The sequence below is a fragment of the Phyllobates terribilis genome, unplaced genomic scaffold, assembly GCF_046119375.1.
Source record: "Phyllobates terribilis strain yellow unplaced genomic scaffold, ASM4611937v1 Scaffold_3__8_contigs__length_932513732, whole genome shotgun sequence".
NCBI lineage: Eukaryota > Metazoa > Chordata > Amphibia > Anura > Dendrobatidae > Phyllobates > Phyllobates terribilis.
Genome location: NW_027362763.1, coordinates 516,313,540 through 516,332,674, shown reverse-complemented (window position 1 = coordinate 516,332,674; position 19,135 = coordinate 516,313,540). Strand labels below are relative to the sequence as shown.

The 19,135-nt window shown below is 43.0% G+C and overlaps 1 protein-coding gene across 6 annotated transcripts in view; it reads right to left on the bottom strand.

Annotated features, from left to right (window-relative positions):
- LAMA2 (laminin subunit alpha 2) overlaps positions 1-19,135 on the bottom strand; it is a 1,447,346-nt gene that overhangs the window by 55,980 nt on the left and 1,372,231 nt on the right. For all 6 annotated transcript variants that reach the window (XM_073676060.1, XM_073676058.1, XM_073676059.1 and 3 more), the window contains 2 exons: positions 14,198-14,374; positions 12,866-13,011 (listed from right to left, as the gene is read on the bottom strand). In XM_073676060.1, the coding sequence (XP_073532161.1) occupies positions 12,866-13,011; positions 14,198-14,374 (323 nt within the window). The remainder of the gene's footprint in view (positions 1-12,865; positions 13,012-14,197; positions 14,375-19,135) is intronic.

The window sequence follows — 19,135 nt, the reverse complement described above, 5'->3', positions numbered from 1 at the left end:
CAGGTTGCAAATTCAATATTATTTTTATTTGCATCTAGCTCTGAAAAAATATTTCGGCTTCGGCTTCTAGCAGTGTGTGGGACTTGTTCTATTAGTCCATCTATACTAACCTCCACCAGGTTGCAAATTCAATATAATTTTTTTCTGCATCTAGATCTGAAAAAATATTTCGGCTTGTAGCAGTGTGTGGGACTTGTTCTATTAGTCCATCTATACTAACCTCCACCAGGTTGCAAATTCAATATATTTTTTTTCTGCATCTAGCTCTGAAAAAATATTTCGGCTTGTAGTAGTGTGTGGGACTTGTTCTATTAGTCCATCTATACTAACCTCCACCAGGTTGCAAATTTAATATAATTTTTTTCTGCATCTAGCTCTGAAAAAATATTTCGGCTTGTAGCAGTGTGTGGGACTTGTTCTATTAGTCCATCTATACTAACTTCCACCAGGTTGCAAATTCAATATAATTTTTATTTGCATCTAGCTCTGAAAAAATATTTCGGCTTCGGCTTGTAGCAGTGTGTGGGACTTGTTCTATTAGTACATCTATACTAACCTACACCAGGTTGCAAATTCAATATAATTTTTTTCTGCATCTAGCTCTGAAAAAATATTTTGGCTTGTACCAGTGTGGGACTTGTTCTATTAGTCCATCTATACTAACCTCCACCAGGTTGCAAATTCAATATAATTTTTTTCTGCATCCAGCTCTGAAAAAATATTTCAGCTTGTAGCAGTGTGTGGGAATTGTTCTATAAGTCCATCTATACCAACCTCCAACAGGTTGCAAATTCAATATAATTTTTTTCTGCATCTAGCTCTGAAAAAATATTTTGGCTTGTACCAGTGTGGGACTTGTTCTATTAGTCCATCTATACTAACCTCCACCAGGTTGCAAATTCAATATAATTTTTTTCTGCATCCAGCTCTGAAAAAATATTTCAGTTTGTAGCAGTGTGTGGGAATTGTTCCATTAGTCCATCTATACTAACCTCTACCAGGTTGCAAATTCAATATAAATTTTTTCTGCATCTAGCTCTGAAAAAATATTTCAGCTTGCAGCAGTGTGTGCGACTTGTTCTATTAGTCCATCTATACTAACCTCCACCAGGTTGCAAATTCAATATAATTTTTATCTGCATCAAGGTCTGAAAAAATATTTGGGCTTCGGCTTGTAGCAGTGTGTGGGACTTATTCTATTAGTCCATCTATACTAACCTCCACCAGGTTGCAAATTCAATATCATTTTTATCTGCATCTAACCCAGCCAATACTTTTGGGATAATACCACAGTTTGGTCACTCAGCTCTGCTCGGTTCCCATCCATTGTTTTTTGTGCAAACAACTCCAGAGTTGTGAATTAGTTAACCACCAAAATGAGTGGAAAAAGGCCTGCTGCTGGTGGAAAGGGGAATAGGCGTGTTGGGAAGGGAAAAAAAGGTTGTGTCCGTGGGGTAGGTGTTAAAGCAACAGTAACATCTGCAGAAGAAAGACCATCTTCCAGCCAAACTAAGATGTCTATTTCTTTTAGCGGACAATGTGATAAGATCCCTTTCTTACGGCCACGCCAATCGCTACCAATTCCAGATGAGGCACAAAAACAGCAGGTGCTTCAACGGATATCAAGTTCTCCTTTAAGTGGGCTCTCCTCCACCTCAACTTCAACATCACAAATACTCCAGTCCTCAGAGGTGTCACCCCAATTGCACTTGCTTCCTCACAGCTCCCAAGTCTCCAGCTGCCCGTCTGAGTATGGGATAGAACAGATGGTTGAGTCTGCAGAGCTGTTTACTCATACTATAGCCTGGGAATCAGAGGTCGGCTCCAGAGCTTCTGTGAATCCAGACGAGGAAATGGTCTGCACTGATGCCCAGAATCTTTATGAGTCAGATCCAGGACCAGACGCAGAAGGTTCTGACCATAATGTCGACCCAAGTTCCCAAACTGTAACTCCTGTTGGTGGAGACAATGAGGAAGACGATGATGAGACTCAAATACCTGATTAGAGCGACAACTTTAGTTTTTTGTCAGGGCAGGAAGAGGTTGGCTCTGAGGACAACGGGTGTGATTACACACAGGGTGATGATGACGAGGTTGGAGATCCCACTTACTGTCAACCCACAGTCAGCCAAGAGATGAGGTCAGCAGAGGAGGTGGAGGAGGATGCTAGTGACGACGAGGTCAGGTTGCGCCTTCCTGGACAGAGACGTAGTACTGGAAGCACGTCAACAACTGCATCCTCAAACACAACTCTGCCTCTGACCACAAGTCGTGGTGGCTCTTCAGGTCGCATGGGTGCTAAGCCTTGCATAGCCTGGGCATTTTTTCAGATCGATAAAGATGACCCAACTCGTGTTATCTGTAACATTTGTCAGCAAAAGCTAAGTAGAGGCCAAAAAATACATAGTTTGAGTACTTCATGCATGAACCGGCACATGGATATGAAGCATAAGTTGCAGTGGCCGGGCCAACCACCGTCTGCCACATCTTGTGCATCCGCGGCCTCTTCATCCTCTATGACTGGGGCGACAGCAGTTATACCTGTTTTGGGACGCAGACCTGCCACCTCTTTACCCACAACAGCCAGCGTGATTGGCAGGTCATCATTTTCTTTGGAGGTGGAAACACCAGTTGGTGTTCAGTGTTGTCCGACATCGATAGCACCACCTTTGGATCAAGGCAACCTAACATGTCCGCCTGCATCTTCCTCACAGACCGGCAGTTTGCCGGGGACACCCTTCTCAACCCCGTCTAAGCACAACAGCCAGCCCTCGGTCCCTCAGATGTGGACAAGTAAAAGACCATTTCCTCCTAGCCATGAGAAAGCAAAGAGGTTGAATTTCACCATCTGCAAGCTCTTGGCTACAGAAATGCTGCCTTTCCGCCTGGTGGACACAGAGGATTTTCGAGACTTTATGTCCGTCTCAGTGCCCCAGTACCAGATGCCCAGTCGGCACTACTTCTCAAAGAAAGGTGTGCCTGCGCTCCACCAGCATGTCGCACACAACATCACCGGTTCTTTGAGAAACTCTGTGTGTGACAGGGTGCATTTCACCACAGACACTTGGACAAGTAGGCATGGACAGGGGCGTTACATGTCGCTGACTGGGCACTGGGTAACTATGGTGACAGCAGGACAAAGGGCTGCTGTCCAAGTCTTGCCGTCCCCACGAGTTGTGTGTCAATCCTCTTTATCTCGAAGTTCCTCCACTGCTTCTGCCTCCTCAACCTCCTCTCAGTCCTCCACCTGCACCCAAAGCCTGTCTGGTCATGCCACAAGCTTTCTAAATGCGCAGAAGGGATCCTGCACACCTCCTTACTATGCTGGCAGCAGGGCTCAACGTCATCAGGCAGTTTTTATTTTGAAATGTCTGGGAAATGTGAGTCACACAGCTGAGGAGTTGTGGTCAGCTCTGGAGAACCAGTTTCATGAATGGTTGTCTCCACTGGACCTGAAACCAGGGAAGGCCGTGTGCAACAATGCTGCAAACCTGGGTGCGGCCCTTCACCGGGGCAATGTCACACACGTGCCTTGTATGGCTCACGTGTTGAACCTGGTTGTCCAGAAATTTTTAGCCTACTATCCCGGACTAGATGGCCTTCTGCAGAGGGCACGGTCGCTGTGTGCTCACTTCCGCCGTTCGCATCCTGCTGCTCAGCGACTTACATCTCTACAGAAGTCGTTGGGCCTGCCACTTCACCAGCTAAAATGCGATGTGCCTACCCGGTGGAATTCAACTGTGCACATGTTGCAGCGACTGTGGCAGCACCGACAAGCCCTGGTGCAATACGTTCTGATGTATAGCCTGGGCCAAAGAGATCCAGAGGTGGGGCAAATCACGCTGGAGGAGTGGTCTCAGATCAGGGACCTATGCACCCTTCTGCACAGTTTTGAAATGGCGACGAAGATGTTTAGTGCTGACGATGCCATTATCAGCATGACTATTCTGGTGACTTACATGCTGGAGCACATGTTAAACAGAATTCGGAGTCAGGTGGTGGCACAAGAGGAGGTGGAGGAAGTAGAGGAGGAGGAGTTGTATGCGGAAGGGCTAACATCTGCAAGGTCCAGACGGTCGGCAGCACCAAGGCGGCAGGCATGTGAGGGTGGGGGAGATGGTTTTACCAGGGCGCATGGTAGCAGTCAAACTAGTGAGGAAGGTGCAGGAACCCAGGAAGAAGTGGAGGACGAACTGATGGAAGACTCATCAGATGAGGGAGACCTTGATCACATTTCTGTTGTGTGAGGTTGGAGGGAAAGGGCAGAGGAAGGAAGCATGATTATTACCTCACCACCAACACAACAGGGACTTGGTGCTCCTGGATGCGCAAGACACATGAGTGCCTTCTTGCTGCACTACCTGCAACATGACCCTCGAATTGTGGGATTTAGAAATAATCCTGACTACTGGGTTGCCACACTGTTAGATCCCCGATACAAAAGTAAATTTGCAGAAATTATTCCTGCCATAGAAAGAGATGCACGCATGCAGGAGTATCAGCAGAGACTGTTGCAGAATCTTACATGTGCTTTTCCACAAAACACCAGTGGTGCACGTAGTGAATCTCACAGTTCCAACTTGCCAACCGTGGGACCGTCGAGTGTTCAGCACTCAAAACGTAACAGAAACACAGTATCTGCTGGTAACATCAATTTTGTGGAATCATTTCACCACTTTTTTAGCCCATCCTTTGCAATGCCACAGGAGACAAGAAGTCTGACACATAGTCAACGCCTAGAGACGATGGTACAGGAGTATCTCCAAGTAAACATTGAAGCCATGACTGTGTCACTGGACCCTTGCTCTTTTTGGGCTTCCAATCTGGATAAATGGCCGGAGCTCGCCACTTACGCCTTGGAGATCTTGTCATGCCCCGCAGCCAGCGTTCTGTCTGAACGTGTGTTCAGTGCTGCTGGTGGTGTGCTGACAGATAAGCACACGAGGCTCTCCACTGATAATGTAGACAGACTCAAGTTCATAAAGATGAACAAATCATGGATCCGAAACGACTTTTCTACCCCTGTGTCATACTGGGGAGAGTAAAAGCTTGATGATTTGTTAAAATCACCTCACCAACCATTTTAAGCTTTCAAATTACTAATCATGTTTATCTGTATCTTGGCTGGAAAATAATTTGGGCCTTGTAGCAGTGTGCAGTACTGATTCTATTAGGCCATCTATACTAAACTCCACCAGATTTAAAATTACTAATCATGTTTATCTGTATCTTGGCTGGAAAATAATTTGGGCCTTGTAGCAGTGTGCAGTACTGATTCTATTAGGCCATCTATGCTAAACTCCACAAGATTTAAAATTACTAATCATGTTTATCTGTATCTTGGCTGGAAAATAATTTGGGCCTTGTAGCAGTGTGCAGTACTGATTCTATTAGGCCATCTATACTAAACTCCACCAGATTTAAAATTACTAATCATATTTATCTGTATCTTGGCTGGAAAATAATTTGGGCCTTGTAGCAGTTTGCAGTACTGATTCTATTAGGCCATCTATACTAAGATCCACCAGCTTTCAAATTAATAATAATTTTTAGCTGCATCTAGCCCGGAAAATAATTTTGGGGCTCCTAGATGCACAAGACACACGAGTGCCTTCTTGCTGCACTACCTGCAACATGACCCTCAGATTGTCAGAATTCGAAATAATCCTGACTACTGGGTTGCCACACTCTCAGATCCCCCACACACATCGATCAACCTTTTCATTTTAATAAAGAACAAAAAAATGGTCATTTTTGAAATTATAAGCATTAGCAGGTTATTAGAAACTGAAATCAAACAGTTCTCAACTCAAAACTGTATTCTAGGTGATGTTACATTAGCACATAGGACCCCTTGTTAGAAAGGAGCTTCTGAACTCTCTCGTCCATTGAATTTGTCAGGTCTTGGATGGTTTCTGCTTCAATTGTTTTGCATGAGGACAGAATACCCTCCCAGAGCTGTTGCTTATATGTGAACTGCCTCCTGCCATCATAGACACTCCTTTTGATGATGCTCCAGAGGTTCTCAATGGGGTTGAGGTCAGGGGAGCATGGGGTCACACAATAAGTTTGTCCCCTTTTATGCCCATATCAGCCAGAGATGCTGATGTGTTATGTGCAGCATGAGACGGTGCATTATCATGCATGAAAATGATCTTGCTACGGAATACACGGTTCTTCTTCTTGAACCATGGCAGGAAGTGCTGTTTGAGAAATTCCACATACATTATGTAGTTCATCTTTACCCCTTCAGGGATCCTAAAGGGGCCGACAATCTCTCTCCCCATGATTCCAGCCCAAAACATTACTCCACCTCCTCCTTGTTGGCGCTGTAGCCGTGTTTGCATGGGGTGTCCATCAACCAGCCATCCTCCACTCCATCCATCTGGACCATCGAGCGTTGCACGGCACTCATCGGTGAACAAAACAGTTTTGAAGTCAGTCTTCATGTATTGTTTGGCCCACTGGAGCCGTTTCTGCTTGTGTACAGTGGATAGAGGAGGTCAACAGGATGGCTTACGCACAGCTGCAAACCTCTGAAGGACCCTGCATCTTGTTGTTCGGGGGACGTTGGAGGCATCAGCAGCTTCCAAAACTTGTCTGCTGCTATGACAAGGCTTTTTTGCCGCTGCTCTTTTAACCTGATGTAATTGCCTGTAGGAAAGAGTCCTCAATTTTCCCTTATCAGCACGCACACGTGTGTACTGTGAATCAGCTACATACTTCTTGATTGTGCGATAATCAGGATGAAGTGTCTTGGCAATGTTGATTGTAGTCATGCCTTGACCTAAACACTCCACAATTTGCTGCTTCTCAGCAGCCGACACATCCTTTTTCTTTCCCATTTTGGAAGAAAATGTAGGCTGCTTAATAATGTGGGACAGCCTTCTTAAGTAGTCTTGCCTTTCATTGGACACACCTGCCAAACTAATTGGCACAGGTGTCGGCAATTGATTACAGTGATATAAAGAGCCCTGACACACATCACCATCAATGAGTTTAACTGACAAACAAAAAAATTCTTACCTTATCACTCCTAAACACTTTTTGCATAATAATTTGGAACACAGTGTACATGTGCTTTTCCACAAAACACCAGTGGTTCACGTAGTGAATCTTACAGTTCCAACTTGCCAACCGTGGTCTGTATGGAGTTGTTCAATCAAGGGTCCAAAATTAAGATAACATAGTTGGACTGGATGGAATCCTGTATGGATTTGGGGAGGGAGACATTGAGGGCCTCAGACTTCGCTGCATTGATTTTAAAATTTGACCATGTAACAAAGTGATCTATTTCAGCCATAACAGCAGGGATGGATATATGTGATTGAGTGATATATACTAGGACATCATCAGCAAATGCAGAGCACTTGTACTCGGTGCCTCCCACCTCAATCCACCTAATATTGGGGTTATGGCGAATTGATGAGAGCCGGTGCTCCGTCACTAGGATGTATAAGAGAGGGGACAGAGGACATCCCTGCCTTGGTGATTATGAAAGGTGATGAAAATGTTCCATTTATCTTCAGCCTAGGTGATGTATTGCAATACAGGGCCGTGATTTTGGCTATAAAAGGGTCCCCTAGACCCCTACCCCATGCATTTTAAGAAACTAATATATGGCGTGCCAGGAGACTCTATGGAATGCTTTCTCAGCATCCAACGATAGTATCTAATTACAAATTTTTAACTGCATCTAGCCCAGGAAATACTCTGTGCATAGTAGCAGTGTCTGCTAGTCAGAGGATTATCCCAGCTGTTAAGCAAGCTACACCACCTGTAGTTTGGACACTTAATTTTTTCAAAGGAAATGGTTCGGCCCCCGGGACACTCAGTGAAGAGCATCGGGGAGGCACCCCAAGGCACAGGGGCTGGGACTGTCGGTAGAACGCCTTCCGGTGGACCGCCTAGCTCGATCCTTATAAAAGCTTTTTAACTGCAGCAGCTTTAGTGGACGCTACTGGAGCTGTAATTTCCGCGGCTGCTGGCATGAGACTTGCCCTTCAATAGATCCTTGTAAAAGGATTTAAAGTGTACTCATTCAAATTAGAGAGACAATTTAAATTAAAAAGATTAGACCTGCCTCCACCGCAGGGGGGCTCGCTCGACCCACCAGCGGACAGGCACCAGTATTGGGAGAGGGGGGCTGGCTGTCAGGGTCCACCGCGGCTCTGGCACAAACCCGGCGACACGGAGGTTGCACGGGCAGGAACGGACTGGCCGTGTCGTCTTCGCACTTTTTTGGTTTTAGAAGGGCATGACATGCCTATATCTGTGTCTCCCCCTCCTTTTACTCCTCCACCTCTTTTCTTTTCGCATGACTATATGTACTTGTCACTTTTCCATGTGTTAGTTGTGTCTTCTGAGCAGTTTGTCAGTTTTTGCACACCTTTGAAGGTGTTTTCTATGTGTTTCTATGTGTTTTTGTTTGCCTGCCATTGGTTTTAACGGTGTTCGACGAACACACGCGTGTTCGACCAACCGAACCGAACTCTAACACTACGGGGGTGGCTCAACACTATTCTCCAGTTGACCCCTTCAGTGAGGTATTGCATGTAGCTACAAACAACTTTAAGGTCGCCATCCTTAAAAATCCAAAGACATAAATGAATTCTGACAAGCTATAGGGTCAGGATCACAAATGACTGTAGTATACACACGTGGTCAAAATTGTTGGTACCCCTCGTTTAATGAAAGAAAAACCCACAATGGTCACAGAAATAACTTGAATCTGACAAAAGTAATAATAAATTAAAAATCTTTGAAAATGAACAAATGAAAGTCAGACATTGCTTTTCAACGCTGCTTCCACAGAATTTAAAAAAAAATTAAACTCATAAAATAGGCCTGGACAGAAATGATGGTACTCTTAACTTAATATTTTGTTGAACAACCTTTTGAGGCAGTCACTGCAATCAAACGATTCCTGTAACTGTCAATGAGACTTCTGCACCTCTCGACAGGTATTTTGGCCCACTCCTCATGAGCAAACTGCTCCAGTTGTCTCGTGTTTGAAGGTTGTCTTTTCCAGATGGTTTCAGCTCTTTCCAAAGATGCTCAATACGATTTAGGTCAGGGCTCATAGAAGGCCACTTCAGAATAGTCCATTTTTTTTCTTAGCCATTCTTGGGTGTTTTAGCTGTGTGTTTTGAGTCATTATCCTGTTGCAAGACCCATGACCTGCGACTGAGACCAAGCTTTCTTAAACTGGGCAGCACATTTCTCTCTAGAATCCCTTGATAGTCTTGAGATTTCATTGTACCCTGCACAGATTCAAGACACCCTGTACCAGATGCAGCAAAGCAGCCCCAGAACATAACAGAGCCTCCTCCATGTTTCACAGTAGGGACAGTGTTCTTTTCTTGATATGCTTCATTTTTCCGTCTGGTCTGTGAATATAGAGCTGATGTGTCTTGCCATAAACTTCCATTTTTGTCTCATCTGTCCATAGGACATTCTCCCAGAAGCTTTGTGGCTTGTCAACATGTAGTTTGGCCAATTCCAGTCTGGCTTTTTAATGATTTTTTTTCAACAATGGTGTTTTGCTTGGTTGTCTCCCATGAAGTCCACTTTGGATCAAACAACGACAGATGGTGCGATCTGACACTGATGTTCCTTGAGCTTGAAGTTCACCTTTAATCTCTTTAGAAGTTATCCTGAGCTCTTTTGTTACCATTCGTATTATCAGTCTCTGTAATTTGTCATCAATTTTCCTCCTGCGGCCACGTCCAGGGAGGTTGGCTACAGTCCAAGGGATATTAAATTTCTGAATAATATGTGCAACTGTAGTCACAGGAACATCAAGCAGCTTGGAGATGTTCTTATAACCTTTACCTTTAACTTGCTTGTCTATAATTTTCATTCTAATCTCCTGAGACAACTCTTTCCTTTGTTTCCTCTGGTCCATGTTGAGTGTGGTACACACCATGTCACCAAACAGCACAGTGAGTATCTGTAGCCCTATATACAGGCCCACTGACTGATTACAAGATTGTAGACACCTGTGATGCTAATTAGTGGACACAACTTGATTTAACATGTCCCTTTTGTCACATTATTTTCAGGGGTACCATCATTTCTGTTCAGGCCTATTTCACGAGTTTCATTTTTTAAAAAATTCTGTGGAAGCAGGGTTGAAAAGCAATGTCTGACTTTCATTTGTTCATTTTCATAGATTTTTAATTTATTATTACTTTTGTCAGATTCAAGTTATTTCTGTGACCATTGTGGGTTTTTCTTTCATTAAACGAGGGGTACCAACAATTTTGACCATGTGTGTATACCTCATTTCAGGTACATTTTCAGAACAAGGAGTCCTGGGTGTACCGTATTTTTCGGACTATAAGACGCACTGGATGCACCTAGGTTTTAGAGGAGGAAAATAATTAAAAAAAAATGTAAGCAAAAAATGTGGTCATGATGCACTTTTAAGGGGGAGGGGGTCTTCCGCTGATACTGGTATAGGGGTAATGTCCCCCAATTCTGACAATATCCCCCATCCTGGTATATATGCCCGCCCCTTCCTTTTATATGTGGTCCCCATCCTGGTATGCCTGGCATCCCTCCATCCTGGTATGCATGGCACCCCTAATCCTTATCCTGGTATACATGACACCCCTCATCCCTATCCTGGTATGCATGGCACCCCTCATCCCTGTTCAGGTATGCATGGCACCCCTCATCCCTGTCCTGGTATGCATGGCACCCCTCATCTCTATCCTGGTATGCATGGCTCTCCTAATCCCTATACTGGTATGCATGGCACCCCTAATCCCCATCCTGGTATGCATGGCACAGCAATCCCCATCCTGGTTTGCATGGCACCTCTCATCCCTATCCTGATATGCATGGCACCCCTCATCCCTGTCCTGGTATGCATGGCACCCCTCATCCCTGTCCTGGTATGCATGGCACCCCTCATCCCTGTCCTGGTATGCATGGGACCCCTAATCCCTATCCAGGTATGCATGGCAACCCTCATCCCTGTCCTGGTATGCATGGCACCCCTCATCCCTGTCCTGGTATGCATGGCACCCCTAATACCCATCCTGGTATGCATGGCACCCCTAATCACCCCATCCCCCTAATCCCCCATTTCTTCTCTCCTCCAGTGCTGTGTCCTGTCTGCCTGCACTGATCTCTCCATGTGAGTCGCGCATGGCGTCACAAGGAGAGATCAGCTGCCGGAAGTCACTGCTCCCCACGCCGGGACTGTGTGCGCGGGGAGCAGTGACTTCACTGTCCTTCATAGCCGGCACACAGCGTAGCCGCGCTGCGGCTACTGCTGCTGCCGGCTATCGCGTGTGCCCGCTTATTAAAGGGCATGCATATTCACCCCCTCCCCACGCCCATGGGCGTGGAGAGAGGTTGAATATTCATGCGCTTTAACAGCGGGCACAGGCGATTCCAGCAGCAGCAGGAGCCGCAGCGCAGCTACACTGTGTGCCGCTATTAAGGAGCATGAATATTCACTGCTCCCCACGCCCCATGAGTGTGGGGAGCAGTGAATATTCATTTTCTTTAGCAGCGGGGACAGTGTAGGCTGCAGCGGGCGGCAGCTGCCTCCTGTTCCCCACTCCTCCACCGCTACCACTTCCCCCACACCCCACATATATATACACCCCCCCCCAACATTCGAACTATAAGATGCTCCCCCCATTTTTCTCCAAAATTTTGGAGGAAAAAATTGCGTCTTATAGTCTGAAAAATACGGTATATGAGTAATCACACAATTTTGCTTCATTTTCTGACTATAGTGTCATTTTTCAGCAATTCACCCCCATTCCCAGTAGACTTTATCTCTAATTCTTGTTTTTTCTTGAGCACAGCTCTGGAATGTTAAAATCTACAATCCCAAAGTGTACTTGGTTATTTTATATTAAAGGGTTGTCAGGGACAGGTATAAAACTAGGGAGGGAGTGCAACATGTAGAAATCATGTAATGTGCTGAATCCTAGTAATATACTCACTGTTTGGATTTAGCGACTCTACGTATGTTTGACACTCCTGGTGGTCATCACATTGATGCTCAGACAGCATGTGATTTGCAAATTTGTGATCAAATGCTGACTGCCTTCTCTTCCACTTCTCTCAAGTGAAACAATTGTGGATGTCGTATATACTTTTATAAGGTAGTTACCATTACTGAAACCTCAGTAAAATGTGACTACACTTTTTTCTTTTAGATTTTATATATTGACCATTTTTTTGATTTTTGTTTTAGAGGTGAACGTCTAATTGAAAGTCCCATTTAGACAGGCTAATTTTGACCCATTAATAAAGACTGATCAACTATATGCAATTGACCAGTGCTTGCTCCCCTGCCTGTAAAAGAAAACCGATGGGATCAGATCAATCGTTATTGCGATTGTTCGGTTCTCATACAGTGTGACGCTGCCGTCATCACATACCCTATTTACTAATGGAAATGTGCTGCTTATAACCATGAATTTTATACCTGCATAAACAACAATGAACATTCACTGATTATCAGCTCATCTAAATGGGTCTTTAGAATGGACAGAAAGTTGTTTTTCACTATGTGGTAGAATCTAAGTCATATAATTTAAGGACTGTACTAATGGTTGTTTTTAATGGGTCCATTTCACCACACAGCCCTTTTTGACTGATAGTCCTATTAAACATGAATATTATATTAAACATTGCCATAAGATACATTATTTGTATAATAGCAAAATTGGCTAAGATGATGGTCAATGTCAAAGCCCTTGTGCTATAATCCTTGAGTTACTATTGGGTTTTCACAGAGAGCTCTATAAAATTATACAAATCAAAGGAAAATTATATTACATATCAATGAGAAAAACACATCCTGGCAGTAGCTTTAAGATATTTTGTTACTTACTTTCTTGATCTTTCTATTCTGATGGAATGTTCTTTGCCATCATTAAATTTTTCTTTCTCAGACTTAATGGTTATTCGATGCATCTCTTTAGGTCCTGGCACAGAAACTTCCAATTTTCCTTTTCTTAACAGGACTGCATAAAAAGCCTGAATGGGGAATCAGATGTTCATATTAGATTAAGAACAGAGGGTGCTATCACACATTCTAGGTTTTGTTGAGGTTTTCATAAGGGAAACCTGTAACATTGCACATGTAGTCAGATCTGTGCATGGCATGGTATACATTAGAAGAAGGTGAACAGAATGATATATAGGTTTGTTGGAAAAAAAAATCTTTAAAACTTGTATAATACTCTTTGAAATCCCTGGTGTTTGTATACATAGAAGTCCAGAGGGCGATCCTACTAGTTATTGACAGCTATCTCTATATGCACAATTATACAAGGAAGACTATCAGTCACTCTTTGTACCACGCACATCCAACCTCAATGAGCTCGAGCTGTTTTGCAAGGAAGAATTGGCAAGAATTTCAGCCTTTCGATGTGCAAAACTGATAGAGACATACCCCAAGCGACTAGCAGCTGTAATCGCAGCAAAAGGTGGCGCCACAAAGTATTTTACTGAAGGGGGCCGAATAATATTGCATGCCCCACTTTTGAGTTTTTAATTTGTTAAAAAAGTTTAAAATATCCAATAAATTTCGTTCCACTTCACGATTGTGTCCCCCTTGTTGTTGATTCTTCCCCCAAAAATTAGAATGTTATATCTTTATGTTTGAAGCCAGAAATGTGGCAAAAGGTAGAAAAGTTCAAAGGGACCAAATACTTTCACAATGCACTGTATATACAGTAGAGACTGCAATAAATAAAACTCAAGTTTTATTAAAACGTTTCTCACACAAAATGTACATCAACTTCATCAGCTTCTCCAGTTAGTGAACATCCTGCTTTCAGATCAAATTCAATTTTCAACAGGACACATGCCCTTGAAACAGTTTAAGAAATCCAAACTACAAATGGTTTAAAAAAAGGTAAAAAATGTAAACTAGTAACTGCTTTTTATACTTTTTATATTTTTTCCACAATATGGACTGCACTTACAGCACAGCATACAATTGTATTGTAGTCCCTGATAGTATAGAAAAAAGTAACAAATTGCACTTTTTTTAAACAAGAAATATAAATGATACACAAACATATGTCAGGATACTGTTAATCAGAAAGACACTGTTTTGGCATCAATTGGCCCCAGAGTGGTCTGTGGATACTCTCTTAATATATCCATAGAGCTATTTTGAACTTCAAAAATGAAACTTCACAACATTGTTGCTTACCTGCCCACTTTGTCTACGCTTTCTTCTTGGTGAAATAAGCGTTCCCCCATTGCCGAATAAAATCATTCCTGACTCATTTTTGGTGCTGAATGACAATGTAATTTCTGTTCCCACATCTAATGACACTGGTGGCACTTCTATAAAACCAGGTTTTGAAAAACTGACTGATAACACTTTCTGTAAATGAAAAACACAAAAAACACATATATAACACACATTTACAGAGAGCATTTAATATACAAGAAAATGTGTAACTTACTCTTTATACATCATATTGAGCAAACTAACACATTGTTAAACACATTTTCATGGATCTTAGAGAATGTGAGATCTCCAAACAAGTCAGGGACAAAGTTGTTGAGAAGTACAAGTCAAGGTTTGGTTCTAAAAAAATATTCCCAATCTCTGATGATCCCGCGGAGCACCATTAAATCCATTATCAATCATCAAATGGATCATGGTACCACAATGAGCCTGCCAAGAAAGGGCCACCAGCCAAAACTCTCAGCCCAGCAAGGAGGGCATCAATCAGAGAGGCAGCAAAGAGACCAAAGGTAACCCTGAAGGAGCTGCAGAGTTCCCAAGCAGAGACTGGAGTATCTATCCATCTGACCACAATAAGCTGTACACTCCATAGAGGTGGCCTTTATGGAAGAGTGGGCAGAAAAAAAGTCTTTACTTACACACAAAAATTGTAAGGCTTGTTTTGAGTTTGCCAAAAGACTTGTGAGACTCCCCAAATGTATGGAGGAAGGTGCTGTGGTCAGATGAGACCAAAATTTAACTTTTTGGCCACCAAGGTAAACACTATGTCTGGAGCCAAACCAACACAGCTCATTACCCCACAAGGGGGGTGAATACTTTTGCTAGCCATTGCATATCTATCTATCTATCTATCTATCTATCTATCTATCTATCTATCTATCTATCTATCTATCTATATACAGTGCCTACAAGTAATATTCAACCCCCTGCAGATTTAGCTGGTTTGATAAGATGCAAATAAGTTAGAGCCTTCAAACTGCAAACGAGAGTAGGTTTTATGAACAGAAGCATAAATCTTACAAACCAAAAAGTTATGTTGCTCAGTTGAATTTTATTACATTTTAAACATAAAAGTGTGGGTCAATTATTATACAACCCCTATGTTTAATATTTTGTGGAATAACCCTTGTTTGCAATTACAGCTAATAATCGTCTTTTATAAGACCTGATCAGGCCGGCACAGGTCTGTGGAGTTATCTTGGCCCACTCCTCCATGCAGATCTTCTCCAAGTTATCTAGGTTCTTTGGGTGTCTCATGTGGACTTTATTCTTGAGCTCCTTCCACAAGTTTTCAATTGGGTTAAGGTCAGGAGACTGACTAGGCCACTCCAACACCTTGACTTTTTCCCTCTTGAACCAGGCCTTGGTTTTCTTGGCTGTGTGCTTTGGGTCGTTGTCTTGTTGGAAGATGAAATTACGACCCATCTTAAGATCCTTGATGGAGGAGCGGAGGTTCTTGGCCAAAATCTCCAGGTAGGCCGTGCTATCCATCTTCCCATGGATGCGGACCAGATGGCCAGGCCCCTTGGCTGAGAAACAGCCCCACAGCATGATGCTGCCACCACCATGCTTGACTGTAGGGATGGTATTCTTGGGGTCGTATGCAGTGCCATCCAGTCTCCAAACGTCACGTGTGTGGTTGGCACCAAAGATCTCGATCTTGGTCTCATTAGACCATAGAACCTTGAACCAGTCTGTCTCAGAGTCCTCCAAGTGATCATGAGCAAACTGTAGACGAGCCTTGACATGACGCTTTGAAAGTAAAGGTACCATACAGGCTCGTCTGGAATGGAGACCATTGCGGTGGAGTACGTTACTTATGGTATTGACTGAAAACAATGTCCCCACTGCCATGAGATCTTCCCGGAGCTCCTTCCTTGTTGTCCTTGGGTTAGCCTTGACTCTTCGGACAAGCCTGGCCTCGGCACGGGAGGACACTTTCAAAGGCTGTCCAGGCCGTGGAAGGCTAACAGTAGTTCCATAAGCCTTCCACTTACGGATGATGCTCCCAACAGTGGAGACAGGTAGGCCCAACTCCTTGGAAAGGGTTTTGTACCCCTTGCCAGCCTTGTGACCCTCCACGATCTTGTCTCTGATGGCCTTGGAATGCTCCTTTGTCTTTCCCATGTTGACCATGTCTGAGTGCTGTTCACAAGTTTGGGGAGGGTCTTAAATAGTCAGAAAAGGCTGGCAAAAGAGATCTTTAATCCACACATGTGAAACTCATTATTCTTGGTGCCTGAACTACTTCTTAATACTTTAGGGGGACCAAACAGAATTCTTGTGGTTTGAGGAGTTGAATAATAAATGACACTCTGAATTAACTTTTAAAGTTTAAAAAAAAAAAAAAAAAAATTGCTGCAGTGCATTTCCCACTTCCAGGCTGATCTACAGTACAAATGTCACAATGCCAAGTTAATTAAGCATGTGTCAACCAGATAAATCTGCAGGGGGTTGAATACTACTTGTAGGCACTGTATATACATACATGTGGCATGACAATATATGGTAGTCAAACCCCTCTAGACTTATTCCAGGAACATTAATAGCTCAGCATTACATTGATTTGGTGGTGGAACCAGTGGTTTAAAATTTTTTCCAAAGTGTCCCAGGAGCCGTTTTACAACATGACAATGTCAGACCAAATGTTGCTTGTGCTGCTGTGAGCAACCTGCATGGTGCTGCCTTCATGGCCTAAACATACTATCATGGCCTGCAGCATAATTTAAATTAGTTTTTTTGTGTGTACAGAAGCAAAGAAGAAATAATGTATAATCAGTAATTGATTATACAATATTTTATATTCTATTCTTTTTGAATGACTGATGCTCATGGACAGCAAATTATTTGAATGTCTTGTATGTGTATGCTTAGATGTTGCTTCCCCCAGTGACAACATCTGATCATCAGAAGTTAGAAAAGATAGAACTGCCTGTAAATTGTATACAAATTCATTGCCAACAAAATCTATAATTTTGTATGGTTAGGGGAATATTTAGAGGGGAGTGTCTCATCACAAAAATTTACATTTTACAATTTAGTCGTCTTTGCGCTAGGTACTGCTTATCACCAGCACAAATCTGGGAAAGAAGAACATGGTCCTATTCTTGACAGTTGTGATAAATCTATTCCCATAAATGAAAAAGTGAATCCCTACACAGGTTCTTACTACCCATTAATCCCTTTAAAGCCCATGACGTATTAATACGCGTCTGTGCCCTGGGCTTTAAGAGCCTGACCCGTATTAGTACGTCATGGTGATAGCGCGCGCACACAGGCTGTGCGGGCGCGATCGCCGCCGGGTGTCAGCTGATTGTCACAGCTGACAGCCGGTACTATGTGCAGGGAGCAGTCCCGCACCGCTCCCGGCACATTAACCCCCACAATGCTGCGATCGAAGTCGAGCATTGCGGTGGCTAAGGGGAGGTGATCACAATACTCACCTCCTCTTTCGGCCTACAGCGCTGTCTGCCGCGGCTTCCTGGATGTTGCCATGACGACCCGATGTCGTCATGACAACATCCAGGTCACCAGACATCAGGAAGATTTTTTGGTCATGCGCAGTGCATGACCAAACTATCTTCTCACTGTGCAGCTCTGACAGCCTGCATGGCACAGGGATGGTGCTCCATCCCTATGCTATGGAGGCGATCAGAATAAAAAAAGTGAAAGTCCCATAGTGGGACAAAGTATAAAAGTAAAAAAAGTATCAGAAAGTGAAAAAAAAAAAAAAAATTGTAAAAATATTAAAAAAATAAATAAAAAAAAATAATCCACCAAAAATAAAAATATAATGTACCCATCAATAAATATTATTATGAAAAAAACAAACAAACAAACAATAAAAGTGCACATATTTGGTATCACAGTGTCTGGAACGACCTGACCTATAAAATTGCTCCACTAGTTAACCCCTTCGGTGAACATGGTAAAAAATAAAAATAAAAAACGAAGCAAAAAACAATGCTTTATCATCATACTGCCAAACAAAAAATGGTATAACACGTGATCAAAAAGACGAATATAAATAAAAATGGTACCGCTGAAAACTTCATCTTGTCCCGCAAAAAATCAAGCCACCATACAGCTCCATCATCCGAAAAATCAAAAAGTTATAGCTCTCAGAATGAAGCGATGCAAAAAAATAATTTTTTCTATAAAATAGATTTTCTTGTGTAAAAGCGCCAAAACATAGAAAAACGAGATAAATGTGGTACCGCTGTAAACATACTGACCCGAAGAATAAAGCTACCTTATCAATTTCACCACACACGGAGCAGAATAAAAAATTTTAAAAAAACACAATTCCTGAATTGTTGTTTTTTGTTTATTCAGCCTCCCAAAAATCGGAATAGAAAGCGATCAAAAAATGTCACGTGCCTGAAAATGGCACCAATAAAAACGTCAACTCATCCCGCAAAAAACAAGCCATAACATGACTCAGTCAGCTCTCAAAATATGGCGATGCAAAAACTAGATTTTACAAAAAAATGCGTCTTTTAGTGTGTGGCAGCTGTCAATCATAAAAACCCGATATGATTCTGGTATCTCTGTAGTCGCACCGACCCAAAGAATAAAGTTGTCTAATCACTTATACCGCACTAGGAACGGCGTAAAAAATAAACGCTAGGACTAGGGTTGGGGATAGTGTTGTGCTAGGGTTAGGGTTGTTTTTTTTTTTCAAAAGTAAAAAAAAAAAAGATGACGATATGGCAACTAGTGTTGAGTGCAAGTGCTCGTTATTTGAGTTTGCATCGGGTGCTTGGGCATGCATTGAGTATCGTGGGTGCTCGAGTGACATGCTCGAGTCTCATATGCTTCACGGCCAAAAAAACCTCATGGGGATTGCCTGCCATGCCCGAGCGATCCCCGCATCTTTTTTTTTGGGTGTCT